The sequence below is a fragment of the Leucopleurus acutus genome (assembly GCF_964270905.1).
Source record: "Leucopleurus acutus genome assembly, chromosome: 9".
NCBI lineage: Eukaryota > Metazoa > Chordata > Mammalia > Artiodactyla > Delphinidae > Leucopleurus > Leucopleurus acutus.
Genome location: NC_139144.1, coordinates 97102406 through 97130124, shown reverse-complemented (window position 1 = coordinate 97130124; position 27719 = coordinate 97102406). Strand labels below are relative to the sequence as shown.

The 27719-nt window shown below is 48.6% G+C and overlaps 1 protein-coding gene across 1 annotated transcript; it reads left to right on the top strand.

Moving 5' to 3' along the window:
• Positions 1 to 38: 38 nt before the first annotated feature.
• On the top strand, positions 39 to 26508 carry TRPV5 (transient receptor potential cation channel subfamily V member 5; the record flags this gene model as incomplete). The annotated part of the gene is made up of 15 exons (XM_082846049.1): positions 39 to 166; positions 2153 to 2250; positions 2391 to 2513; positions 2984 to 3121; positions 3410 to 3508; positions 3656 to 3831; positions 4215 to 4361; positions 6250 to 6462; positions 17945 to 18031; positions 18143 to 18219; positions 18468 to 18633; positions 18837 to 18903; positions 20622 to 20890; positions 25328 to 25434; positions 26208 to 26508. 15 exons carry the CDS (start codon positions 39 to 41, stop codon positions 26506 to 26508), a joined length of 2196 nt encoding a protein of 731 aa, XP_082702175.1.
• Positions 26509 to 27719: the final 1211 nt, after the last annotated feature.

Below are 27719 nucleotides of genomic sequence, written 5' to 3'. Positions count from 1 at the left end.
ACATCCCCGTAACTTGCCGGTGCCCGAAAGGAGAAAACATGGGGCCCCCTCCACCCAAGGCCAGGGGACTCTGGATCCAACTCCAGAAACTTCTGACCTCCTGGCTGGCGGGACAGCAAGACTGGGACCAGTATCTGGACGAGGCCTACATGCTGCAACAGAAGAGGTAGGCTGCCCCCTCCTCTCCCTGAGCCTCAAACCCTCTGCCCACTTGGGTCTGTCTCCCCGCCAGGGCACTCCAGAGTTCAGTGCCAGGCACCGGGATGGGCCCAGCGCACCTGTCACCAAAGCCCGGCTCCTCTGTCAGTGCCAGCGGGGTGTGTGGCACTGGGCCACAGGCAAGAGGGGGCGGAATGATGCCAGGGCTCTCGCCTGGTGGAGAAGGGGAGCGGGGGACCTAGAGGGACCAGGCAGGAGAAACCAGGAGGTAGGCAGGTGGGTGCGGACTGGTGGGGAGCAGGCTGCTGGGGAAGCGCCGAGATCCTGTGGGTTTTAGGACACTTGTTGGTTGAAGAGAGAGTGCGGAATTACTGCTAACGGGAAGGAGAGGTGATGACATGCGAACAGGGGAGGAGAGCTCTGGTCTGCGTAACACCTGGAGCTGGCCAGCTACCGGGGAAACCCAGGTGACACTGGGGAGGCCCAGAGGGGACTCATAGAGTCCATCCATCTTTTACTGAGTCTCCTGGGTGCAGGGCTGTGCTAGGTCCCGTGGAGACAGATCGAATAAGGCCTGGGCCTGTTCCTAGAGCAGTTCAGGCAGGACTGGTGCCCCGAGGGCCAGAGCATTTCATGGCCAGCCCTGAGGTCCAGATTCTGGACGACCGGCCGGGGCAGGGACCCATCTTGAAGGCAGGCCTCTGCCACGGGGTGTTCGGGGGACTCGTCTCTCGTCGGAGAGTCACTGTTAGCAGATCTGGGGGCAGCCAGGGCTGGACTCACGGGCAGTGGCTTCTCCAGGCCAGAGGCCTGAGCACCAAGGCTGTGAGCAGAGCTCTCAGCACAGGGGTGGACTCTGCAGTCCTGGCCCTGGTCGCTCTGAGCTGGACGCGCTCACACAGAGGGTCTAGGTGAGATGGTGGAGGGAGCTGGCCCTCACTCTGCCGGATCCCCCTGGAGAGCGCTTCCCCGAGGGGCAGAGCTGAGCTCTACCTTGAAATCAAAACTTCTCCTTCCAATAAAAACCTTCTTTCCCCTGGCTCCTGGGACCATTGGAAGAGAGGAACTGGGGGCTGGGGGACATCACAGGAACCACCGGTCAGTCTATTTTCCTGCCCTTCACCTCTCCCCGCCCGACCCTCTACCTACCATCCTGTGTTCACCTTCAGAGCCAACACGTACTGGCCCAGCAGGAATCACCTTCAGCTTTATCTCTTGTTTGGCTCACCCAGGTGGGGGAGAAACAGAGATTAACCGACAGAGGTACCGCAGGATGGATATCTCCACAGGCTCCTCCCACCCACCCCGAGATGCACATGCTCAGAGAAGCTCACAGCTGCGCCCTTCCTCGGTTACAAGCAGCGTGTTTAGATGCTTGAGTCTAAGGGTAACCATAGGAGGGATAGATCCTTCAGAGCCCACCTCAAAACTCTCCCTCCCCGCAGCAGGAGAGTGCATCCAAACAGCCCCCAGGAGAGTCAGAGCTTCGGCAGCTCCCAAGCCTCCTAGCTCTAAGAGCTGGCCTGTCTCTCAGCCCCCTTCTGGTCTCTCAAACTCCCCTTGGCTAAAGAGAGCTGCTCCAGCAGGCCTGGGAGCAGGGATGAAATCGGGCAGAAATTCCCTTTCCCCCACCTGCTCTAGATCCCCAAGTTCCCAAAACGTTTACTCAGCTTAGACGGATTGGCCAGGCCCACCAGGACCACTCCTTCCGTGGCCCGAGCCCTCCTCCCTCAGGCATGCCACCCCTCTTTCAGCTGAGCCACGAGGCCCCCCACGTGGGAAGAAGTGGCACGATGTGACCACACGGGGACCCTGAGACAGGCTCTTGCCCCAGGCTGACCCTCAGCTAGAGTCCAGGAAGCAACGCTGCAATGGGTCACTGCACATGTTGTGGGACCCGTGTCTGTCCTAGGCACACACTGTCTCTGTTCCTCTCTGCCCTTGACCTCTCTGCCATTCTGTCTCTTCCTGACTCTTGTTCTTCCTCTCCCAGGATTCGAGAGTCTCCTCTGCTTCGGGCAGCCAAGGACAACGACCTGTGTGTCCTGAAGGAACTTCTGCTGGACCGAACCTGTGACTTTCGGCAACGAGGTGGGATGAGAGTTTGATGTGATGGCGATGGGGCAGAAGCCCCTGCCCCTCCCCTACCCAGGGCTCTGAGGGTTCCTGCAAAGGGGCCTTGGAGCGTGTCTTTGGGAAGTGTTTGATGCTCGTGTTTCCCTCCACTCTAGGAGCCCTGGGGGAGACGGCGCTGCACGTGGCGGCCCTCTATGACAACCTAGAGGCCGCCATGGTGCTGATGGAGGCCGCCCCGGAGCTGGTCAAGGAGCCCACCATCTGTGAGCCGTTTGTAGGTGAGGAGCCTGAATGGGTTTTCAAGGTGGACACAGGTAGGAGAAGGTCTGAAGTCATCTCTTAAAATGAGCCGCAGAGGTTACGTCGGGGAAGGAGTGATGGAGGTTCAGGAAGGTCTCCCTTGAGTTGGAAGGAAGGCAAAGGTCCTGGTCTTGGCTTTGGGTATCCGTGACCTTCTTGAGCCATTTATTATTTCCCTTCCTCTCCTTTCATGTTCCCTGAAGGACAGAACTCTCTTTCTTTCATAGCAGCACAGTGATTACCTTTATATGCCACCCCCAGTAGTCGAGGTGCGGACAGCTAAGTGAACTGCTGGAGGGATGACTTGTCCTCAGTCTCACACCACTCTGCTGAGTTGAGGGCAGAAATCCATGCAAGGATCTGTCAGGGATCTCCTGTAAGCCAGGTGGATGCTGTGTCTCTGAGAGAACCGGGAACAGACCCCGTGACTGAGGGCTCTCTTGTCCAGGTCAGACGGCACTGCACATAGCCGTCATGAACCAGAACGTGAACTTGGTGAAAGCCCTGCTCGCCCACGGGGCCAGCGTCTCTGCAAGGGCGGTAGGCTCAGCCTTCTGCCTCAGTCCCCACAACCTCCTCTACTTTGGTGAGAGCCAGGGCCAGGGCTGGGAGGGTGGGGAGGGGACCAAGAGCAAAGGGAGGGCAGGCTGCGGGGGCTCCATGCCGGGGGAAGCTGGGAGGGGTCCGCCCTCCTCAGGCTGAAGGCCAGAGCCAGCCCCCCGACGCAGGGCCCCCTGCACCGTCCCCGCCTCTGGTTCTGCTGACAAGCGTCCCCAGGCCCAGAGCTGAGACGTGGGGAGGGAGAGGCAGTCCCCTGGAGAGACTGCCCATCCCAGCCTGCACCCTCAAGCCACGGGGCCCTCTGCACCCCCAGGGGAGCACCCTTTGTCCTTTGCGGCCTGCATGGGCAGCGAGGAGACCGTGAGGCTGCTCATTGAGCACGGCGCTGACATCCGGGCCCAGGACTCCCTGGGTGAGAGCCGGGCTGGAGGGGGAGCTGGGTTGCAGAGGAGGGGCCGGGACAGCCCTCAGGTCCACCCGGGCGGGAGTGGGGGCGGTCATGGGGAGCATCAGGGACTCCAGTCCCGGTGGCCACGTGACAGCCCGTGTCCTCCCCCAGGAAACACAGTGTTGCACATCCTCGTCCTGCAGCCCAGCAAAACCTTTGCCTGCCAGATGTACAGCCTGCTGCTGTCCTACGACGGGCGCGGGGACCACCTGCAGTCCCTGGACCTCGTGCCCAATCACCAGGGCCTCACCCCCTTCAAGCTGGCTGGAGTGGAGGGCAACACCACGGTGAGGGACCCGCCCCCAGTCCCCCTGTGTCCTTCTCATGACCCGTTTTCCAAAACTCTCCAGAGGGTGGTGGTCCCTCACCTCCCAACACCGTCATAAAATCCTCGGCCTCAGAAGTTCCTGACTCAGGAGGATTCGAGAATCTTACTTGAGAGGATCTGCTGCGGGAACCCAGAGTTCTCCTCCCCTCGCCTGTTCTCTTCTTTCAGATCTTCCTAGGGTTTGTGGGAAGGAAAGGGAGCCAAAAAGTTAAAAGGTTCATGTCAACAGAGCCTTGTCAGTTCTCACCTGTCCATCAGTCCCACGGAGTAAGCGACCATGCTGTTGCCCTCGACGTGCTCCTTATACGCTGACCCGCCCACCTCACCCCTCTGTCCACACAGATGTTCCAGCACCTGATGCAGAAGCGGAAGCACATCCAGTGGATGTGCGGGCCGCTGACCTCCACCCTCTACGACCTCACGGAGATCGACTCCTGGGGAGAGGACGTGTCATTTCTAGAGCTTGTGGTCTCCTCCAAGAAGCGAGAGGTATGGAGCTGTCGGGTGTCGGTGCAGAGCCTGTCCGTTTGCTGAGATCCTGGGCTCCAGACACTTCCCTGCCCTGTAATAGATGGAGATGAGGACGGACTCCTGGGACCTTTGGGGGGAAATGCCAATCGACACCCCTTTCCTAACTCCACTCTCCCTCTGCTTAGCTCTGGTTCCTTCCACTTACCTTTCTCATACTAACGTCGCATATGAGGAACTCTCCAAATGGAAATTGCTTCCTATCATTCATTCATTCATTCATCCTTTCGGCATATTGAGCTTCTTGCTGTGTCCCAGCCACTGTACCAGGAGTTAAGAATACAGAAATAAATGAAACACAGTTCCTTTCAATCACCTTTGTCAGTTGCCCATCCCCGTCCTCAGTCATTGTAATAGGGTACCACATAGAGCATCATAAGGGTCTGTACTATGCACAGTGGCAGCAGAACGGAGGTTGGTTTATCTTGGCTTGGACAGACCAGAGAAGATGTCACAGAGGATGTGCTTGAGCTGGGGCTTCATGGAGGAGTTGGGAATCACCAGGAAGATGAAGAAAAAGAGAGCTTTCCAGAGAGGGAAAATGGGTCATGCAGACAGTACTGGATTGAGTGACAGGAGGGAAAGGAAAGTCTGTTGAGGACTCATGTGGGGGAGAAAATCGTTTGTGTTTTCTGGAACCTCCACGATGGTGGCAAAAGGTAGTTCCCCTTGTGTATCTGCCGCCTGACAGCTTCCTAGGAACCCTTCTAGAGCCCAACTCAGGGGATCACTGGTACTACTGAGCAGAGGAAAAGGTGAGTGGCTGGTTGGTATGAACTTCCTCAGGGCAGGATTTCTTAGGAATTGGAACCCCAGTCCGTCTGGTGGGTTGTGTCACCACAAATCCTCGGTCTCTGATTCCAGCTGGTTCTCAATGTTCTGCTACAGGTTTTATTCTTGTCTTGGTCAGCTATTCTATTCCCTCAAAATTCCTTTCTAGCCCCTTCTGTATCCCTCACTGCCTTCACCTTCAATTCTATGAGGAGACCCAGATTCGTTCATTATGATGCAAATAGAGGCTCTCTGGCTGGAGCTTCTTCAGCTTCCTGCCTTGTCCTGCCCAACAGATCTGGAAACGGCCCACTGTCTCTCTCCTTCCCTCTAGGCTCCATGGAAAAGGTATTCTTCCTGCTAGTGAATACTCCCGCCAGCTGCGCTCTGACTTTGCCTTCTCCTACTTTCTCAGGTGTGTCGCGCTGTCCATCATCCTCTCTCAGAGCATCTGTAACATCTCACTGCCTACTTACGTCCGAGCACTAGCCCACCTGGCTGAGATTATGGCCACTCCCCACTCTGTGTCCTCCCTTGCTCCTCTCGGGTCCACAATACTTGTAGAGCAAATCTGACCGCCTCCTTGCTTGAACCTTGCAATTGCTTTCCGTTGCATTCAGAAAACGAAGTCCAGCTCCTTACTTTGGCATTCACGAGGTACCGTGATCTGGCCCTTAGCTGCTTCACCCGTGATAACCCCTGCCCACCCCTCCAACAGGTTCTGCCATATCCCCAGCCACACCTCATCTGTCAATGTCTTCTCGCACCTTCCTGCCTTGGCACCTGCCGCTACTTTATGGAATGACCTTGCCTGACTGTCCCTTCACTCAACCATTTACGGCTCATCCTTCAGAGCCTCTGTGGTGCTCTAGGTCCTGGTGTTTACTTCTGTCATGGTTTATCTCCAGCACTACCATGAGGCCTAGCATACAGTAGAAGCTGACTGGTTGTCCGTAAAAGAAATGACAGACGAACTGAATGCGTGGTCATGACCCTGCCCATCTGGGACCCAGTGGGAAACCCAGCGCTGCTTCTCGCTACGGTGGTCACCCCCAGCTGCACTCTTCTTCCATGGCAGGCTCGCCAGATCCTGGAACAGACCCCAGTGAAACAGCTGGTGAGCTTCAAGTGGAGGAAGTATGGGCGGCCATACTTCTGCATCGTGGGGGCCCTGTACGTGCTCTATATGATCTGTTTCACCATGTGCTGCATCCATCGCCCTCTCAAGCCCCGTAGTGGCAACCGCACAAACTCCCGAGACATCACCATCCTCCAGCAGAAGCTGCTCCAGGTGACTCTTCTCAAGAGGGGATGAAGGGAGCTGGTAGCGTGGGGTGATGGCGCTGGAAACCAGGAGCAGCTACCTGGGAAAGATACCACTCACCTGGCTGTGACGGGGGCAGGTTCCTGATCACCCAGGCAGAAATGAGGAGGGAGAGAAGGGGACCAGAGTGGGGGCTCGATGAGTCAGAGTGGGCTTGTCCAGGAGGCGATGGCTTTCTTGTGAACTTTGAAAGAATGCTTGGGACTAAAAGCGTCATACTTCTGTAAAATGCCTTGTCCTTTACAAAGAGGACCAGACGTTTGTAAATGTGACCTTCAGCAGAAACCGTGCTGTTGTAAAGGGAAGAAAACTGTGCTCCAGGTCCATGTCTGAGTCTGTTTCTGGTCTGTTAGGGCAACACAGGCATCTTTCTGGCCTGCATTCTCTTCTGACCACCGTCAGTAGGAGCACACTGGCAACGATGTTATCAGCTGTCTGGCCACCTGTCAGGTGTGCTGCAGAAGGATGCCTGGACTGGGTAGCAGGTGGAAGTACATAGTCTCTAAGGTCCCCTCTGCTCTTGTGGGCTTGCCATTCTGTGGGTCACCCTCAGAGACCTGGGATGAGGATGACTGAGTAGAGGTTTGGAGTAGATGTCAGGCTCTGCTGTTGGAGAGCAAACCCCTTGGCATGATAGAAAGAGCAGGCTCTTGTGCATACTTCTGGGCATATACATTCAGCACTGGGTTCGTTTAACAGGTAACCGAAATTCTTGTCCTAGCGACTGAAAATAGCTGAAAGGGAGTGAAGGCATGTGGGCAGAAAGCAAAAGACAGAGGAGGAAGAATTTTGCCAGGCGAGTAAGAGCTTGATGAGTGGAGACTTATGCCCAATGCAGGATGGGCCAGCCACCGGTATAGCTCAACCTGGACTTGGAAGAGGGGTAGTTTGGGATAGTTAAGGAGCAAAGAACCTGAGTCAAGTTAGACCAAAGAGAGTGGATGCACAGAGAGAGAACAGGGCGAAGAGCCTCACTGAATCCTCCAGTAGGTCGAGACACTCCATGCTTCTGCAATCTCCTCTCGGTAGGTATACAGTGTGCTGTCGTATCCAGAGCCTCTGTCTCTCACAAAGCAGGGTTCGCTGCCTGGAGAAGACAGGCCCGAGTCGGGTGGGGCTGCCTTGTTAGAGGCGGGCAGAGTCGTGCTCAGGGGAGGTTGTGTTCCATGCATCTCAAACTAGACATGAAGGTTGTCCCTGGTGTGGAGACCACACGACAGGAAATAAGGACGTTTAGGAGGTGGCCAGCTGAGACAGGCGAGTGACTAGCAACGGAGGGGATGGGTAAACATGGGGGTGGCTGGACTTTTCCAGCCTTCTTGGTTCTATTTCCTCAGATGTATTCTTTTCCACCCTTCCTTTGTTTCAAACTTACTTGGGGGATTTTCTGGATCTAGAATGTAGATAGCCTTCTAGCCTAAGAGCTGGGTGACGCTGAGCAACTGATTACCACTGAGTCTTCTTCCTGTGTGTCTCTTTCTCTTTGGGGCAGGACTAATTATGTACAGACCTGTTCCTTTGACCCAGATAGTCTAAATTATTATTAGGACATCCCTCCCCTTGCCTCAGGACTAGGTGAAGCATAATTACAGCTAAGTGCACGAACTTTCCTTCTGTTTGCTCTCCTGTTCCTTCCTTGTCCCCTTTGGCATTTTTACCCTCTTGCCTTCCACTTCGATTAAAGCCACTTTGGCCCAAAGAGAAGACTCCTGACTTTCAAATATTCTTTTCTTGCTGGGGGAGTGGACTTAAGAATGCTGCCCTAAGAGGTTTGAATAGCAAGGAACATCAGTGAAGGTCTGTGTCTTTTGACGTTACCCCTTGAGCCTTGGTCCTGAGTTGATGGAACCCCTGAGCTTCTCTTATTCAGTCGGAAGTCAGTCGGGATGAGATCGGGGGCTCCCAGACACATCACCGCGACTTGAAAGATTCTGCTTTCGTGATGTACCACGTTTGTTAAATAATGGGAAATTCTTTTTTTCTACATTTTTATTACTTGAAAGTCTTAGAAAAATGAATATGTACCAATCCAGGGTCTTGGCTTGATGAATGCAATTGTCGCCACATTAATTAGCCCATGAAGCTTTTTCTTAGTTAAATGAATACTTTTATATCCCATTATATTAATAAATCTGGACATATGGAACTCTCGGTCACTGTAGGATTTCCTCTTTGGGTCTCGTGAGATCTAGAAAAGTCGCCAGGCTCCATGAGAGTAGCCCAGAACACCATCTCAAGACAGTTGAAATGAAAGAAAATACTCCTTTATTTATATGAGGTGGCACGAGGTACACGAAAGCAGACATATATGAGGGTAAAGTCAGTTTATCTCTGTGCAGTTTTGGAGATAATCTCAGCGTCTTCATTCTAAGATGCCTCATTGTTCAGCCATAAGAGTTATGCTTTTCAGGGTTTCCCAAGAACTGTATAATTACTTAGAGTTCACTTTCTGTCTCCATTCAGTGTCTACTCGGTTTAGGCAGGACACCGTGCACTGTGGTCCTGGCTCTCTTAGGTTTCCAGGTGAGCAGAAAGTTCAAAGTCTGGGATTAAGCAGCGTAGGTTTGAGTCCTAACTGAAACCAAATGGCTGTGTGACCTTGGGCAGATCCTATCTCTTGCTAGATCAGTAGTTTTTAACCAAGGCTACACATTAGAAACATGGGAGGCTGGTAAAAGTACGGGTTGCTAAGCTGCCCCACACCTGACAGATTAGAAAGACTGAAGCTGAGGTCCAGGCAATGGTACTTTGAAGAAATTCTTTGAGTGATTCTCATTCTTAGCTCGGACTGAGAGCTTCTACTCAGCTTTCCAGTGTGAAGTCGATCCCTCTGAGCATTTAGAGCCCTGATTTGCTGTTCAGCAAGAGGGCGTTGATGTCCCATCATCAGATTTCCTTTTGTGTCTTGAAGATTTCCTTTATCTCTCCGCTGCCCTTTTCCCAAAATCGCTTTGCTAATTCATTCACTACACAAGTAATCACCAAGAGCCTAGTGGGGCCTGAACATGCTGTAGGTGTTGGAAATTCAACCTGGTCTGAGCAAAACGCAAGTAACCTCTGCCCTTTTGGAGCTTACAGACTGGTTGACATTAATTAAATGAATAGATAATTGCAACCTGTGATGGTTACAATGCACATGCTTTTTTCCTATGATGAGAAAACAGACAGGGTGCTGAGAGAGCTTATAACAGGGGCCTGGGCACTCTGAGAGGTCAGAGAAGGCTCCCCTGAGGAAGGTAACTGAGCTGAGATGTGGGTATGAATTAAAGGTGGAAAGTGAGTTCTAGGCAGAGAGGATGCATATACAAAGGCCCTGAGGCAGGAAGACCCTTGCCAGTGTCTAGGAACTGACGGAAGATTGGCTAGGGTAGAGGGAGCTGGGGCAGGGGCCTCCAGATGAGACGGTCCTGGCAGATCTTTCCCCAAACTTTCCCAAATCATACAGGACCTTGCCGGCCCTACTGAGGATTTTACTCTTTACCCTAAAGGTAGTGAAAGGCTCAGAAAGATTTTAAACAGGGGAGATGCTCGATAACACTTTTGTTTCAGAAGAATGTCTCTGTAGGGTGGAAGACAGGTTTGAGGGGGCCAGGGAAGATGTGGGGAGACCAGTTAAGAGACTATTACAGTTCAGCAAGCAAAGATAATGGTAGATTGGCCTCAGGATGTGATGGGGGGACGGAGAGAAGGGGTTGGCATCAGGGGACTTAACAAAGGTAAGATCATCACTACTGCACAGTGGATGGGATGTAGGTAGGGAGAGGACGCGGCAGGAGTGACTCATGGGTTCCGTTTATTTTAAATCCTCCTCTACCTGTCACGGTCAGTGGGTTTGCTTTTTCTACACATCACAATTCCTCATACGCTCTCGACAGTCCAAGGCACTACAGCTATTAGAAAACCCAGTTGATCTCCAACTCTATACTGCTTTACTCAGGGGTCCTAACCAACTCACTTTGGAACAAGCACGGCAAATTAAAGACAAGACAGAGGTGAGGAGAAGCAGGGAGCCTGGTAGATAAAAACAACATCTACTGGGTGTTCGTTTTGCACACTTGATGTGCATTTACCAGTGCCTCTGAGATCTTATTAAAATGCAGATTCTAAGAATAAGGCTGGCGTGGGCCCTGAGATTCTGCATTTCTGACTCACGGCTGGGTGATGCTGACATTGTGATTCTGTGGACCACATTTCAGAGGACAAAGCATTACACCATTTGATCCTCATAGATACCTTAGTAAGTAAATACAATTATTATTACCATTTTAAAGATGGGGACTCTGAGGTCAAGAGAGGTTTAGTACTTCGGTAAAGACACTCAGCTAGTAAGGGCAGCGCTGAGGTAGGGGTTCTGGTCTGCGTCCCCTCAGAACCTTTAATACGAAGCCAGGCATTTCTCCCTCCAGAGTGATGTGCTCAGTTCCAGGCTTCTTCTTTGGAGGATTCACTGCGTGAGGAACGCATGTCTCCAGGCTTTGAGAGCTAGCCAGGGCCTGGCACACTCACCTGTACCTGGGCACACCTGATAGTTCCCTGCCAAGATAAGGAATGCTGACGAGCAGGGGTGGGGATCTGGATCTGGGATTGTCTCTAACCTCTAGCTCCTGAGCTACTGCCTGGGCTCTAGTTCTGACACTAGGCCACGGTTTTGATGTGATTAACTTTTTGGTGGTTAGGGTGCGTCCTGCTTCTGTGGGAATGGGTAAAGACTCCTCAGGAACGAGCAGACCTTTCCCAAGTTCATCTTCCTCAGACAACACAAGGGCTAGGACATGGAATAAGCCCTTGGGAAGTAGACTTAGATGGAAACCAGGAGATCTTGCTCTCTTTTTGGCCCAGTGGTTCTCAAGTGGGGCTATGTAGCCAGAAGCATTTACATCTAAAAAAGGAGATGCTGGGTCCCTGCTCCAAACGAATTGAATTAGAGTCCTCAGGGTTGGCATGGACACGTGTGTTGTACCAAAGCTTCCCAGCTGATTCTGATGGGTGGCCTGGTTAGGAGCCCCTGCGCAGTTTAGAGGATGAGAGTAACTCTTCATGAGGAACCAGCAGGTCTCTTTCTGGGAGCTTAATTCCTCTGTAAGAATCTTGGGGAAAAAAGAGGGTCCAGGATGGGGTTTGACAATTGTTTCCGGTGCGTTCCCCCTTCCTCGTGGTTACACTTGCTTCCCACCCTTCCCCACAGTGGTACCCAGGCTCAGCTAGGCCCACCCCTCTCTGGACATTTCCTTCAAGACAGTGAGCTGAGTCAGCTGGTAAGTGAAAACACTCTGTTGGCCAATTCTCAGCAAAGTAGGACCTGTCCTCCTCCGCAGGGGATCTGGCTGTGGACAACTCTTAAAATCCTGAGCCATGTAAAGAGGTAAAGGATTCCAGTCATTGTTGAATGACATTTATTGATTTATTTTTGCGGTACGCGGGCCTCTCACTGTTGTGGCCTCTCCCGTTGCGGAGCACAGGCTCCGGACGCGCAGGCTCAGCGGCCATGGCTCACGGGCCCAGCCGCTCCGCGGCACGTGGGATCCTCCCAGACCGCGGCACGAACCGGCATCCCCTGCATCGGAAGGCAGACTCTCAACCACTGCGCCACCCGGGAAGCCCTGACATTTATTTTTTAAAGGGGCTGAGGGGAGTATTTTCTCAATGCATTATTAGCTGAGCCTGCTTAGGCAACCTTGAGCTAGGAATCTGGAAATTCCAGACAAGCCCACTTCATTGTCATCCTTTCCGCCATTTGCCTCCTGGCTCCCACCTCCTGATTCCCCTTTACCTCCCTTCTGCAACTCTTAGATCATGCTCAGCGTGCACCTGTCTCTTCACCTGCTCCCTCGTCTCCTTCCTTCTTTCCTTCCTTATGAATGCAGCATCTGCTGTGTGTGCATTGTGGACAAAAAAAGAAGTTAGAGGTCCCTGCTCTCAGGAAGCTCTAAGATTCCTGGTGAGACATGGAATGTCCAGACGACTGCAGTGTGTTGGGGAAGGGCTGTAACCAGAGACCGGCACCGTGATCCTGCAGGGGAGACACCTGACCTGGCCTTGGAGGGGCAGGAAAGGAGACCCAGGAGGAATGCTGTGACCTGGGTCTTGAGGTTGAGGGTGAACCAGAAAAATGTGGTGGAGGCAGGCATTCTAAGAAAAGGTCACAGTCCACGCGAAGACCTGACTTAACAACAATAATTCAACGTGACCAGAGCTCACACAGAGCACGGGGACCTAGGGCAGGAGCCAGACCAGCAAGGGTTCTGTACGTCATGCTCAGTAGTCTGAGTCTTATTTTTTATTCTTATCTCACAATGCACACTTCTAAGTAAAAGAACACATGTGCAACCAGCAAGGGTTCTGTACATCACGCTTGGTAGTCTGAGTCTTATCTTTTATTCCTATCTCACTATGAGCACTTCGGAGTAAAAGAATACACGCCCCTGATTTAAAAATCAAACGGCAGGGCAGGTATATTGAGGATCAAGAGTGCGCTGGCTCGCCGGCCTCACCCGTGCCTTGCTTCCTCAAGGCAACCAGTGTTTACATCTTTTAAGTTCTCCACCCCTGTTGTCACCTCTGCACTGCTGAATAATGCACTTCTATCTCTATTCATTAATTACATTTAGACATCAGCTATCGAATTTCTACTCTGATAAGGATTTAGAGAATACCCATCACTCCCATCTCCCCCTCGTGTTTATTCCAAAGACATGGTGGAACTAGGAAAGGCATTAAACAGAGAAGCCATGGGGTGATGTTTGCATTTGGGAAAGGTTAGTCCAAAAGCGAGGTGAGGGGGGGATCGGATGCAGGGTGCTATGAGTTTGCATTAAGGCAGTGGTGCGATGGATGGAGGGCCAGGGCAGCATTTGAAAGAACTGGGAGGCTAAATGAACGGGACCTTGAAAATGAGTGTCTCTGTTCATTCACTTTGTTAAATATACCCTTGATCACGAAACCTTTTCATAAGAACCACAAATCTAGAAAGCTGCAAATCAGTCTCTCCCTGTAGACGGGAAATCTTGAATACAATCCCCAAAGAATAAACTTCTAAAAAATTCAAAGAAAAACTCATTACCGCTTTGAGTTTAGGGTTTAATTCTAGAGGGGCAAGGGTGGTTGATGAAGAGGGCATTCTTATTATCAGTTCAACAGACATTAGAAAGCCATTTGTTAAAATTCAATACCCCTGTCCATTTTAATTTTATTAATTTTATTTTTTTATTATTTTATTTATTTATTTGGCTGCACTGGGTCTTTGTTTCTGTGCACGGGATTTCTCTAGTTGCGGCGAGCGGGGGCTACTCTTTGTTGCGGTGCATGGGCTTCTCATCGCCATGGCTTCTCGTTGCAGAGCACGGGCTCTAGGTGTGCGGGCTTCCGTAGTTGTAGCACTCTGGTTCAGTAGTTGTGGCTCGCAGGCTTTAGAGTGCAGGCTCAGTAGTTGTGGCGCACGGGCTTAGTTGCTCTGCGGCATGTGGGATCTTCCCGGACCAGGGCTCGAACCCATGTCCCCTGCATTGGCAGGCGGATTCTTAACCACTGCACCACCAGGGAAGCCTGCCCCTGTCCATTTTTAAAACACTAAACTCTTTCTCAACTTTGAAAAGAGTATCTATTCCAAATGAGAGCTAACATTACATATGAGTGTGAACCGCTAGAATTCCCCTTGAAATCAAAGAAAAGAAAAATGTTTTAAAAGCCCACTACTGTCATTATTTTTTCAGCTTTAATGAGGTGTAATTGACAAAAGAAATTGTAAGATGTTTAAAGCGTTCATCGCAGTGATTTGATACACGTGTAAATTGTGGAGGGATTCCTATCTAGTTAATTAACACATCCATCACCTCACATATATACCTTTTTTGTTTTTGGTGAGAATATGTTCTGCTCTCTTAGCAAATTTCAATTGTATAATACCGTGTAATTTACTATAGTCACCTTGTTTTACCATTAGCTCCTCAGACCTTAGTCGTCTTTTGGTGAAATTTTGTACCCTTTTACCAATCTCTCCTTATTTTGTCCATACCCCCATGCCCTAGCAACCACTTTTCTACCCTCTTTTTCTAGAGTTTGCCTTTTTTTTTTTTTTTTTGATTCGACATGTAAGCGATACCATGAGGTATTTGTCTTAATCTGATGGGCTTATTTCACTTAGCATAATGCCCTCAAGCTCCATCCGTATTGTTACAAATGACAGGATTTCCTCTTTTCTCATGGCTGAATAATATTCCGTTTTATATATATGTGTGTGTATATATATGTATATCACATCTTCTTTATCCGTTATCCATTGATGAACACTTAGGTTGTTCCCATATCTTTGCTACTGTGACTAATGTTACAATTTACATGGGAATGCAGGTGTCTCTTCCAGATTCTGTTTTCATTTCCTTTGGCTGTATATCCAGAAGTGGAATTGCTGGATCATGTGGTAGTCCCATTTTTAATTTTTTGCGGAACCTCTATTCTCTTTTCTGTAGTGGGTGCACCAATTTACATTCCCACCAGTAGTGTACAGTGATTCCTTTTTCTGTACATCCTTGCCAACACTTGTTATTTCTTGTCTTTTTGATTATAGCCATCCTAATAGGTCTGAGATGATATCTCACTGTGGTTTTGATTTGCGTTTCCCTGATGATTAGTGACATTAAGTACCTTTTCCGTACCTGTCAGCCATTTGTATGTCTTCTTTGGAAAAATGTCTATATTCAGGTCCTCTGCCCATTTTTGAATCGGATTGTTTGGGGGTTTTTGCTGCTGAATTGTATGAACTACCATTATTTCATTGCAACTTTTGCACATGTATATTACCTTTTGTTTTCCAGAGAGCAATTAAAAAAAAAATAAAACCCTACTAAAGGGTCTGTGTCTTGGAGAGCAGCAAGGAAGGGGGCTCGCAAGAGACTGTGGCGCTCGGCATTCTGCTTTGAAATAGAGGACCTTTGGGGACAGAGTGGCAGAGGCAGCTAGCTACTCTAGGGCAGTCAGATCCCAGGTGGAGCAGAGGCAAAAGCCTGGGGTCTCTGGACACCTCTGTTACTCACTGGTGAACTTGAGCAGGGCAACTCCTACTCGCAAAGGAACACGTTGAACAAACAAAGGGGTGCTGGTGAGGGGCAGCCCCAGAAGGAGATTACGGTAACCAAAACTGTCCCCAATATTCTCCATTAGCATTTTGCCTTTTCGTCTCGAGGGAGAAAGCTGATGCCACTCTCTCGCTTTCCTCTAGGGGGCACTGTGGTTCCCACAACTCTCCTGGCCAACTAGTGCAGTCCTTTTCTTCTTAGTTGAAACAAGGAAAAAGGTTGGTAGCAGTTTTCCAGACGTATGCAACCAAGGTCCAAAGCTTTTTTAAAGTTTAAAAATTTTGTACAGACACATATATGGCACAGATGCCGTTATTTTATTTCTATATTTAATGTTATTTTGTTCCTATAGTTAATGAACTTATTATTTATACTACTACCTGATTCTCAAAAGGAGTTGGCCTGTTTTACAATGAAAGACGATGCTCTAGGAACATTAAGATCACCAGACCCATGATCTGAATTTTAGGATGGAGGAGAGGGGATGCAAAGATAGTTGTTTGAGCTGGGGATAAAAAAAAAAAAAGAGAGAGAGAGAGAGAACACTGAGCTTCCTTGGAAGCAAGGCAAAAGGGAGACGTCCCACTATATGATAAAATAAAATGTGCCACTTTCTCAAGAGAGATAAACGTCAGAGAAGTTTACAGAACATCAGTTCTTTAAACAACAACAACAAAGGAATTGATATCTAGTCACAGGTTGTTAGATCATATTGTTTACTAGATACGTAGTCACCCACTCCTTTTCTGGTCTTCCCTGGTCCCATATGATCTACCTGAAACATTTCCACCACCCGTTGGTAAGTCTGGTCCTGTTCTTCCCTAAAGACTATATCCTTGGCTTCTTCTGAGCTGACACACACCCTCTGAGAGGCCACAGGATGCTTCGTGGGTGCCTTCTTTATACCATAGATCACCTCCCACTACATAGCATCTCTTCCTGTTTCAAAAGCTATGCCTCTCACTGGACCAGGGTGTACACTGCTGAAGTAGCCTGCAGAAGGATGCCGAGAGGTTCCAGTTTATCGGCAGGACAGAGATGATTAGCATTTCTCATGCTTAATGAGGGGTCACGTCCTTCCCAGCTTAGATCATCCTCAGGGACTCTCAACTCCTGTCTTCGGTGCACAATTCAGAGATGTGACCGTGGAGAATAGAGTTCCCAAAAGTCTAAGGGGTACTCGAATGGGTTGAAATTGTTTGTATAGTTTCACGTGAGAATTACGTATATATGAGCACAGTTTTCTGGAAAGAGGATCTGTGGTCTTTATGATATTCTCAGATGGGCTCATAACTTCAAAAAAGTTAAGGAGCATTATTGTAGAATTCTATTGCTGTTTCTGGGTAATATTGCAAGCCTTTTCCTGTGAAGTAACATGTGCAGAGGAGGGTGGTTTTTATTCCATCTTGACCTTAGGACTGTACCTTCTACTCCTACTGTCCCGGATAAGGCAGGGCCCTTCCTCAGAACTGAAATCCATATATTGTCTTTAGCCCTTTGCTATATTGCCCAATCATAATAAGACCACAATGAATATATCTATGGCGCTCTGTGGTTTATAAAATACATCCAAATACATCTCATTTGGTCTTCACGATAACCCCGGGAGGTAAGCATTATAGTTTCCCTTTTACAGATGAGAAACCCCAAGCTCAGGGAGTTTAGTGACTGATTCAAGGTTTCACTGGAGCTAACAGGTGCTGGGTCCATACGGGAACCTGAATTCTGTGATGTGTTTATATTCTACTTGCTGGCAACCGCAACGAGATTGGAAAAGCTGGCCTTTCAGCATAGCTGAAATCAGCCCAGACCACTAACACCTCTTCCTGTTGGTTTAGCCTTCTTAACTTGATGCTGTGAAATGTGACCTCAGCCCCTCAGTACACACATCATCATAAATAACTGCTCACAACATACATATAAGAGGTGACTTCCTAGGCGGTTCCTCAAGTTGTTAGCATATGGAACATATGCATATGAAGCCTTGGTTACTTGATGCCCTGGTCACAGACTGAGCCGCAATGGCAGGGCGGGTGTTGATGGTGTTGGTAAGGGGAGCTTTTCTTCACCTTGGGTAGAGTTGAGCTGCGTTAGACCACTTACTCAAAAGGACTTGACTCTCAGACCATCAGAAAGCACTTCTTTTTTTTTTTTTTTTTTTGCGGTACGCGGGCCTCTCACTTTGTGGCCTCTCCCGTTGCAGAGGGACGCGCAGGCTCAGCGGCCACGGCTCACGGGCCCAGCCGCTCCGCGGCATGTGGGAGCTTCCTGGACCGTGGCACGAACCCGTGTCCCCTGAATCGGCAGACGGACCCTCAACCACTGCGCCGCCAGGGCAGCCCCAGAAAGCACTTCTTATCCTGAATTTCTCACCACAGGAGGCCTATGTGACTCAGCAGGATAAAATCCGGCTGGTGGGGGAGCTGATGACGGTCTTCGGGGCTGTGATCATCCTGTTCCTAGAGGTGAGGTGCAGCTGTGCTCAGGCGGAGGCCACCCACCTGAGGCCTCAGACTGAACTGAAGTCTATATCGATCATCGTTTTGTTTTGTTTTGTTTTCCTGGCCTTTTCCCAGATCCCGGATATCTTCAGGGTTGGTTTCTCTCGCTATTTTGGACAGACTGTCCTCGGGGGGCCGTTCCATGTCATCACGTGAGTGTCCTTCCTTCCAGCCCCCTGCCTTCCCTTGCCAGAAATGTCCCAGGTCTCCCAGTCCCTCTCTGGGACCCTCACTTGCAGGGATTTTTCTCTAGCGGGCTTGTGTGTGTGATGGTGTATGTGTTTAGGTATGAAGACTGAGCCTGAGTGTTTGGGTCCCATGTAAGTCAGTGCCATGCTGAAGGGGACCTAGCGTATTTCCAGCCCTCCTCTCACTTCCCCCCTCTCTGCTCTCCCCCCAGCATCACCTATGCCTCGCTGGTGCTGGTGACCATGGTGATGCGGCTTTCCAACACCAACGGGGAGGTGGTGCCTATGTCGTTCGCCCTGGTGCTGGGCTGGTGCAGCGTTATGTACTTTGCTCGAGGATTCCAGATGCTGGGTCCCTTCACCATCATGATCCAGAAGGTCAGTGCTTTCCCCAGAGTTTCCTCTGGCTTCAGACATTGGACGTTTCCCAGACAGAGGGAGGGAGTGGGAGCAAAAAGGAAAATGCTGCTCGGAGTGGACGTGGTGGAACTCCGGTGACTTCCAGTCTATCAGCAGTAGCTGCAGAGAGGCAGGTGGAGAAAGGATCCCTCCACCCTCCCTCCCCTCTCTGTTTTCTGTAGATGATTTTCGGAGACCTGTTGCGTTTCTGCTGGCTGATGGCTGTGGTTATTGTGGGATTTGCCTCAGGTAAGAGTATCACTCTCTCCTCCATCGGATCATCGGATTCAGTTCTCCAGAAAGTTCTCTCTCAGTTATTTCTCCTTTGCAATCCCTTTTTCTTTTTTCCCCCTGGTGGAAGGTGAATCAAAAAACACACTTGCACTCTTTGGATCTGGGTCACTCAGGTTGGCCTAGAGAGCAGACTCATGGGCTCTGAATTTCTGGGCCAGTAGCATTCATGTTGACTAACTGCCCTGCAAGATCTTTAAAGGAGAGATAGAAAAAGGGCTTTGGAGAGAGAAGAATATTAAACAAGAAAGACTGGCCAGTCGTGAAAGGTGCCGTAGGCAAGAAGTCTGGTATTTAACTCTACTATGTTTACACTTCAGAAGAAGAAACGAAAAGCATTCACTAACACGTACGGTGCCCTTTTTTCCCCTATGTGTGGTCAGAGTTGAAAGAAAAGAAAGGAATTTGAAAAAGGAGGTACAGAAAAAGGGTTTGGAGATTGTGAAGAATGAGAAAGGAAAGCAGAAGAGCTGTGAAGAGAGGCTGGGAGAAGAATGCCCAGTGGGGACCCAGTCACGGACCAAGACACAGGGGGAGGGTGCCAGAGAGAGGAGGAGAGGAAACATCCGGAACAGAGCAGACGGAGCAGAGGGAGGGAGAGCACAAACGAATGAGTGGAAGACAGTTCTTAGGGAAAGGAAGGAAGAGGAAGGAAGAACAAAAGGCAGCAAGGCTCACCCAGTCCTCCATGTCTGCAGCTGAACCTCCAGAAGGCAGGTGGATGCACCTGAGGACACGTGAAGACCTACAACCCTAAGGACAATGACTTTCAGTACAGAGGACGCCATGCCTGTCCTAGGCATTCCCCTGCTTCATGGGGGTTCCCACGAAACAGTACACTGAAAAACTACACCAAGATCTGAACTCTGAGAGGGTCAAACTTTGATAGGCTCCCTGTTTGGAGGGTTCCTCATGCACCCTTCCTCCCCACCCTCTACTCCACCTGCAGCTACACTTATGCACAATGAGCAACTATAACAGAGTCGTTTTCTGTAGATCTCCTAAACCATCTCTTCTTCGTTGTTGCAAAGCCATGCTTTGTCATAGACCCTAGTTCTGCTCTTGGGGTCACCTTATTTATAGTTCCATTCCCCACACAGAGATGGGTCTTTTAGAGGTTCTGACGCTGTAGTGAGTTTCCAGGATGCCCAGTGCCATCCAGTAGGCTACACGCTGAGCAGGGAAAACTTTTTTATGATGGTCCAAGCTCACCCAGGGAATCTCAGAGTAATGGGTGGTTATCTAGAGGATACTGAGATTGTTTTTAAAGGTGCTTTTCTTTTAGCCCTTTCATGTGCTCAGTTCTTTAAAATTGTTGGCGATTCCATGCATTCTTGTAACAACTTGCCTTCTAAATATTTGGTTCTAAAATGTAAAACCCAGTTAGGTGACATATACTATACTGATAGATCGATCGATCGATAGATATTTGCTAAATTCTGAGTATTACTGGTATGATAAACTTGGTCATAGGACATCTGAGGGTTAGCCAGGTCCACAGGGAAAATGGGACTTATATGTGTAATTCTACATTTATGTGCCTGTGTGCATATATGTGCTTGTGTGTAAATGTATGGAGATATATACTGGAGGTAGAATGAATGCTGACCAGGCCTGTGCTTATTGTGATAACTCCCCATTTCCTGATCTCCATGCCCTCTTCGTGGGCGGAGCAGCGTTCTTTATCATTTTCCAGACAGAGGACCCATCCAACCTGGGGCAATTCTATGACTATCCCATGGCGCTGTTCAGCACCTTCGAGCTTTTCCTCACCATCATCGACGGGCCTGCCAACTACGACGTGAACTTGCCCTACATGTTCAGCATCGTCTACTTTGCCTTTGCCATCATCGCCACACTGCTCATGCTCAACCTGTTCATTGCCATGATGGGCGACACACACTGGCGGGTGGCCCATGAACAGGACGAGCTCTGGAGGGCCCAGGTGAGTTCATTAGGGTTAGTCTTTTTTTTTTTTTTTAATTTTATTGGAGTATAGTTGATTTACAATGTTGTATCAGCTTCAGGTGTATAGCATATCGAATCAGTTATACTTGTATATCCACTCTTTTTTAGATTCTTTTCCCATATAGGCCATTACAGAGTATCGAGTAGAGTTCCCTGTGCTATACAGTAGGTCCTTATTAGTTATCTATTTTATATATAGTAGTGTATTTATGTCAATCCCATACTTACAACTTATCCCTCCCCCCCCTTGTCCCCTGGTAACCATAAGTTTGTTTTCTACATCTGTAACTCTATTTCTGTTTTGTAGATAAGTTCGTTTGTACCCTTTTTTTAGATTCCGCACATAAGTGATATCATATGATATTTGTCTTTCTGTGTCTGACTTACTTCACTCAGTATGACAATCTCTAGGTCCATCCATGTTGCTGCAAATGCCATTATTTTGTTCTTTTTATGCCTGAGTAATATTCCATTGTATATATGTACCACATCTTCTTTATCCATTCCTCTGTTGATGGACATTGAGGTTGCTTCCATGTCCTGGCTATTGTTATTAGTGTTAGTCTTTCTAAGGGGCCGGGGATGGAGAGAAAAATCAAAGTGGAATATGCCACGGTAGATGACTCTTAGGAGAGTCACGGAACAACCCCGTGGGGCTGTCACCTCAACAGAGGTACTTTTGGATAGATGGAGGGGACTTTTAGCCAAAAGTCTTTTTCTATCTAAAAGAGTGTAGGATGGTAGGATAGGGTCAGGATCAACACCCAAGAGCACAGAGGAAGGGTAGATGCCGGAGCCAACCTTGAATCCAGTGGGAACTAGAAACTGTTTTGTTCTTATATGTTCTAGTTTTTAACTTGGACCTTATCTTCTATTTGCTTCTGCAACTGTTTCTCCATAATCTTTTCCTTATATCATCATAGGCTAATAAAATCTTAGAGTTGGAAGTGCCTTTAGTGGTCCCCTAGTTGAGCTCCTACCCAACATATACTCATTTATTGGTCAGAGGATCATTCAGTATCTTCTTTAATGATGATGAGGATCTTATTATCATGTGGATTTGGGTAGAGGTTGGAAGGAGAGAGCTTTTTTATATTTCAAAAGTTTTTGTTATTAGAAAATTCCATATTGCATTGAGCTGAAACCTATCTTTCTGTAATTCCACTCTTTGGCCCAAGTTTTTTCTTCTTGTATAATGCAGAATACACTCTCCCATAGGAGCACCATTCAGATATTTGAAGACAGTCATCATGTATGCCCTCAGACTTTCCATTCATTAGCAGTAATTATTTAGGGCCTGTTTTGTGTTGGAAAATGTCTAGGATCTGGGGACACAGGCACGATGATGTAGTCTGTGCCCTCATGGAGCTTACCATCTGGCTGGGCAGACAAACATTAAATGAATGACTTCACAGAAAACTGTACAATTAGAATAGCAAACGTGTCATAGAGACGTGAAGATGCTAAAAACAGGAGACAACAGAGGAGTTTGACTGGAAAGTTAGGAAATGCTTTCCTGATGGAGTGACATTTAAGATGAGCCCCTAAACATGGGTAATAATTAGTCAATTAAGAAGAATGAGGGGAAGGGATGGAGGTTAGGATTTGCATCCATTGGGACTCTTGGCTACGGGGACAGAAAACCAAACTCAAATAGACTTAAAAAAAATTGGGCAGTGGGAAGAGGGTGTGTTGAGCCTCATAACTGGAAAGTTTAAGGAATTAAATCAGCTTTAGACATGGCTGGCCAGAGTCTGGATCTCCATTTTATACTTCAGTTTCTGTTCTCTCTTTTGTCCTCTTTTAAGTCAGTCTCTTGCATCATGTTGGTGAGATAGCTTAGAGAAGCTCCAAACTTACAAAGGAATGAGCAGGTGCACTGTGTTCCAAATTCCAAGGACCCATTCTTACTGTATTCTGTGTGCCTCCCAATGCTGTGGATCTGTAGCTTTTAAAAGAGCATCTCCCCCTGCCGCCCGAACCCATCTCATTGCAACAAGTTTGATCATAGGCGCAGGTGGTGGTGGTGGTGGTGGTGGAGTTTGGGGGAGAATAGACTAATTAACCAGGGCTGTGTGAAGTCCAGTCTACTCTAACTGATGGACTCAGAGTAGAGAAGGAGTGATTCTCTAAATGAAAACTGGGTTCTCTTACCAGAAGGTGGCGGGGGGTGCTGAATGATGGCACAAGAAGAACAATAAATGTCCTTTTCAAGATAAAGAAAAAGCGCTGTGCAGGGAAAGGGAATAGAATGATCGAAAATCCTGAGGTTGGGGACTTGCCTGGTGGCACAGTGGTTAGGAATCGTCCTGCCAATGCAGGGGACGCGGGTTCGAGCCCTGGTCCGGGAAGATCCCACATGCCGCGGAGCAACTAAGCCCGTGCGCCACAACTACTGAGCCTGTGCTTTAGAGCCCGCGAGCCACAACTACTGAGCCCGCGTGCCCAGAGCCCGTGCTCCGCAACAAGAGAAGCCACCGCAATGAGAAGCCCACGCACCGCAACAAAGAGTAGCCCCCGCTCGCCGCAACTAGAGAGAGCCCGCGCGCAGCAACGAAGACCCAATGCAGCCAAAAATAAATAAATTAATTAAATACGTTCCTATATTAAAAATAAAGAAGTCATATCTTTAAAAAAGAAAAGAAAAGAGAAAATCCTGAGGTTGGAGGGAACTCAGCGCAGCTAAGAAACAGAGAGAAGGCCAAGAGAAGTGTGGAGTACCGAGAAAGACGGGGCGGAAGAAGACAAAGTGGAGAATTGAGCTGCTTTAAGGATTCCTAGTTCTTTCAATTAATCAAGTTTCCTGAGCCCAGTCCATCCTGACTGACCCTCTGTTCAGACCTCCTATATCCTGGGCCTTTCAAAGCTAGAATGGTCCTGATATGATTGGAGGAATGCAGCATGAAGAGGGGTCATGCCTGTCCTTGCTTTGGACACTATACTATAAATAGCACCTAAAACGGCGGCAGGTCTTTTAGAAAACATGCAATGGGTTCTTACTAGGCTTATGGTCAACTAGAACCCCCGCATCTTTGTTACATGACTGACTTAGCTAAGCTCCTTTATCGTTTTTCCTGTACTTAACACAGACATTTAAGTCTTTCTTTAAAAATTTTTATTGGAGTATAGTTGATTTACAATGTTGTCAGCTTCAGATGTACAGCAGAGTGAATCAGCTATACATATACATATATCCGTCCTTTTTCTTTTTAGATTCTTTTCCCATATAGGCCATTACAGAGCACTGAGTAGAGTTCCCTGTGCTATACGGCAGGTTCTTATTAGTTATCTATTTTTATACACAGTAGTGTGTATATGTCAATCCCAATCTCCCTCCCTGCCTTATCCGCTTATCCCCACAAGTTTGTTTTCTGCATCCATGACTCTACTTCTGTTATGGAAATAAGTTCATTTGTACCCCGTTTTTTAGATTCCACATATGAGCAATATGTGACATTTGTCTTTCTCTGTCTGACTTACTTCACTCAGTATGACAGTCTCTTGGTCCATCCATGTTGCTGCAAATGGCATTGTTTTGTACTTTTTTATGCCTGAGTAATATTCCATTGTATATATGTACCACATCTTCTTTATCCATTCCTCTGTTGACGGGCATTTAGGTTGCTTCCATGTCCTGGCTTTTGTAAATAGTGCTGCAATGAACATCGGGGTGCATGTGTCTTTTCGAATGATACTTTAGTCTTATACATAAATGTAGGACCTTACATTTGATTTACTTAAATTTCATGTTAATGGTCTTTGACCAGCATTCCAGCCTGGTGAGATCATTTTTATATTGCTTTGTCATCTTGTATATTACGTATCCCTCCCAGTTTTGTGTCTCAGACATATTTGATAAGCTTGTCTTCTATGTTTCACCTAGGTAATTAATGAGGGCTGGGCAAAGGACAGAACATGTGACATGCCACTAGAATTTTCCCTGCCCAGTTTGGAGTCATTCACGCACCCTTTTCCTTCTTAGCATGTGGGTATTTATTGAATTTGCTGCAAATTCCCTGAACATCAGCAGCATCATTTCATCCCCAAGGTCATAGAGATTCTGTTTAATCATATTATTTAAATCAAGATAATTGGTTTATGGCTTTCATATGAAAAAGGAAATGAGATTAGTTTGGAGTGACTGATTTTCCAAGAATCTGAAGAGTAAAGCAGGGGTCACTGTTTTATTCAAAGCACTCATAAAATATCCTCTGCTTTTATAGCGGGTGATGAATAAGGCAGGTAGCGTGGTACCTCCCACAGGCTAGGGGGTGGGTAGGTGGCTGTCACCTCCACTGATCTCTGGTGTCCTCATCCCACAGGTTCCTTTTGGTTCCCTCTGTCAGTAGCCTCAGGGTTCTCTGAACCTCATGGCTCTTTCTGAGTTCTTCCTCTATCTCTTGGTTCCTCCTAGGTCGTGGCCACCACGGTGATGCTGGAGAGGAAGATGCCTCGCACCCTGTGGCCTCGCTCTGGCATCTGTGGGTACAAGTACGGGCTGGGGGACCGCTGGTTCCTGCGGTGAGTGACAATGTAGACGTGTGAACTGTCAACCAGTGTGAGGCCGTGGGAACAAGGGTGACCGGTTCCACATTTATGACCCTCCTCTCCATTCTTGAGATCCCAGATTGGACCCAAAGGAGGTGTCATCACTCCGTAAAGCGAGACTGCGTTAGCCTGTTTGGGGGAGGCGGGTGGAGCTGAAGTGGAGGAGTGCAAAGAATCCTGGGAGCTGATGCCAGGCTATGAGTACATAAGGGCAGTAATGTGAATGGCTAAGAATATGAGTCTGTGCTCGAATGTGGGCATGGGTTACCCAACTTGGTCTAGTCTTGCTTCCACCTGATGCCCACTTCTAGTACATTCTTGAAGCTTCTAGTCTAGCCTTGAAACTAACCTGCTCCTTCGTACTCTACCTTCATCTCCTGACCTGGCTCTCCTCTCTCATTTATTTCCTGAATGGCATCTTCTCATCCTGACGACACGCTTATCTTTTAATTGGCTCTTTCTCTTTCATACTCACCCACATTCCCCCCACCATCACACACCCGCACAAGCCCTACTACCCTCCAAATCCTGAATGCACAGCCTTTCGGGTCTCTCTCCTAGTTATCCTCCATCTCCCTCTACTTCCCTTCATTTGATCCTAGAGGGTCTTCTGGCTTCGGCGCTGCTAACTTCCTCCCCCTTCCCTCTCACTCCTGTTTCCCGGCTGTGCCCCGCTCACTTCTGCTTCTCCCCATGGCCCATCTCTCCCCAGCTCAGCTGAGTCCTCTCCCCTTTCCCCTCCTCAGAGTGGAGACCAACCAAGACCAGAATGCTTTGCGAGTACGTCGCTATGTGGAAGCCTTCAAGGGCTCAGACAAGGAGGAAGAACATGAGCATCTTTCTGAGAAACAGCCCTCTGTGGTTGAAAGTGGGATTCTAGCCAGGGCCTCCCTGGCCCTCCCGACTCCCTCCCTGTCCCGGACCACATCTCGAAGCAGCAGCAGTCACCGAGGCTGGGAGATCATTCGTCGCAACACCCTGGGACACTTGAATCTGGGACTGGACCTTGGGGAGGGGGATGGAGAGGAAAGTGTCTATCACATATGATTAGGACCCCTGTTACTCTCCTCCCGACTCCAGGTAGGCCTGGGGTGGGGGGCAGGCCGAGAGAGAGACACTGCCTGTGCAAGCATCTGACCTTCATGCCCATTAATCCTGGGAGGGTGGACAGAATAATTCTTAAAGGCCATCCATGCCTTGCCCTTCACATCAGCATCTAGGGATGAGCAAAGGGCCCCACATATCTTCTGTCTTCTTGGAAGTCCCACATCTTGGGAAAAGGGGGTATCTTTTCAAGCAGAGTTAGACTTGGCAACTGAAGACATGAGGTAGGGGTGCTAGGCCAATGACTGGGTCATCTTCCTTTCCAACCCGTGAGGCCCTAGATTGTAAACTGTGAATCCTCCCTGGTTCCACAGGGCTTCATGTGGGAAGAGCCAGGCGTGGCATTGAGGTTGTAGCCTCTCGCCTCTTCTTGTACCCCGTAGGACTCTCTGCCCACCTGCCAACCAAACCCCAACGAGAAAACTGCAAGAAAAAAGGCTCTTTATCCTTCCTTTATTTTAAAAAAATGCACTGTGATATACATAACATAAAATTTACTATTTTAACTATTTTTAGGTGTACCATTCAGTGGCATTAAGTACATTCACATTGTTGGGCAACCATCACCACTGTTCATCCAGGGAATTTTTTAAACTGAAACCCTTGTACCCATTAAACATTAACACCCCATTATCCCCTCCCCATGGTGCCTGATAACCAATATTCTACTTTCTGTCTATGAAGTTAACTACTCTAGTTACCTTATATAAGTGGAATCCTCCAATATTCGTCCTACTGTACCTGGCTTATTTGATGTAGCATAATGTTTTCAAGATTCTTCCATGCTGTAGCGTGAGTCAGAATTTCATTCCTTTTAAAGGTCAAATAACATTTCATTGTATGTATATTCCACGTTGTGTTTGTCCATTCATCCACTGATGGACGATTGGGTTGCTTCCACCTTTGGCTATTGTAATGCTGCTATGAACATTGGTATACAATTATCTGTTCAAGCTCCTGCTTTCAGTTTCTTTGGGTATATGACTAGAAGCAGATGGCTAGATCTTATGGCATGTCTACGTTGAATTTTTTTGAGGAACTGCCATACTGTTTCCCACAGCAGTTGTACTGTTGTATGTTTCCTCAGGCAAGGCACAGGGTTCCGGTTTCTCCACATCTTCACCAACACGTTACTTTCTGTTTCTTTGATAATA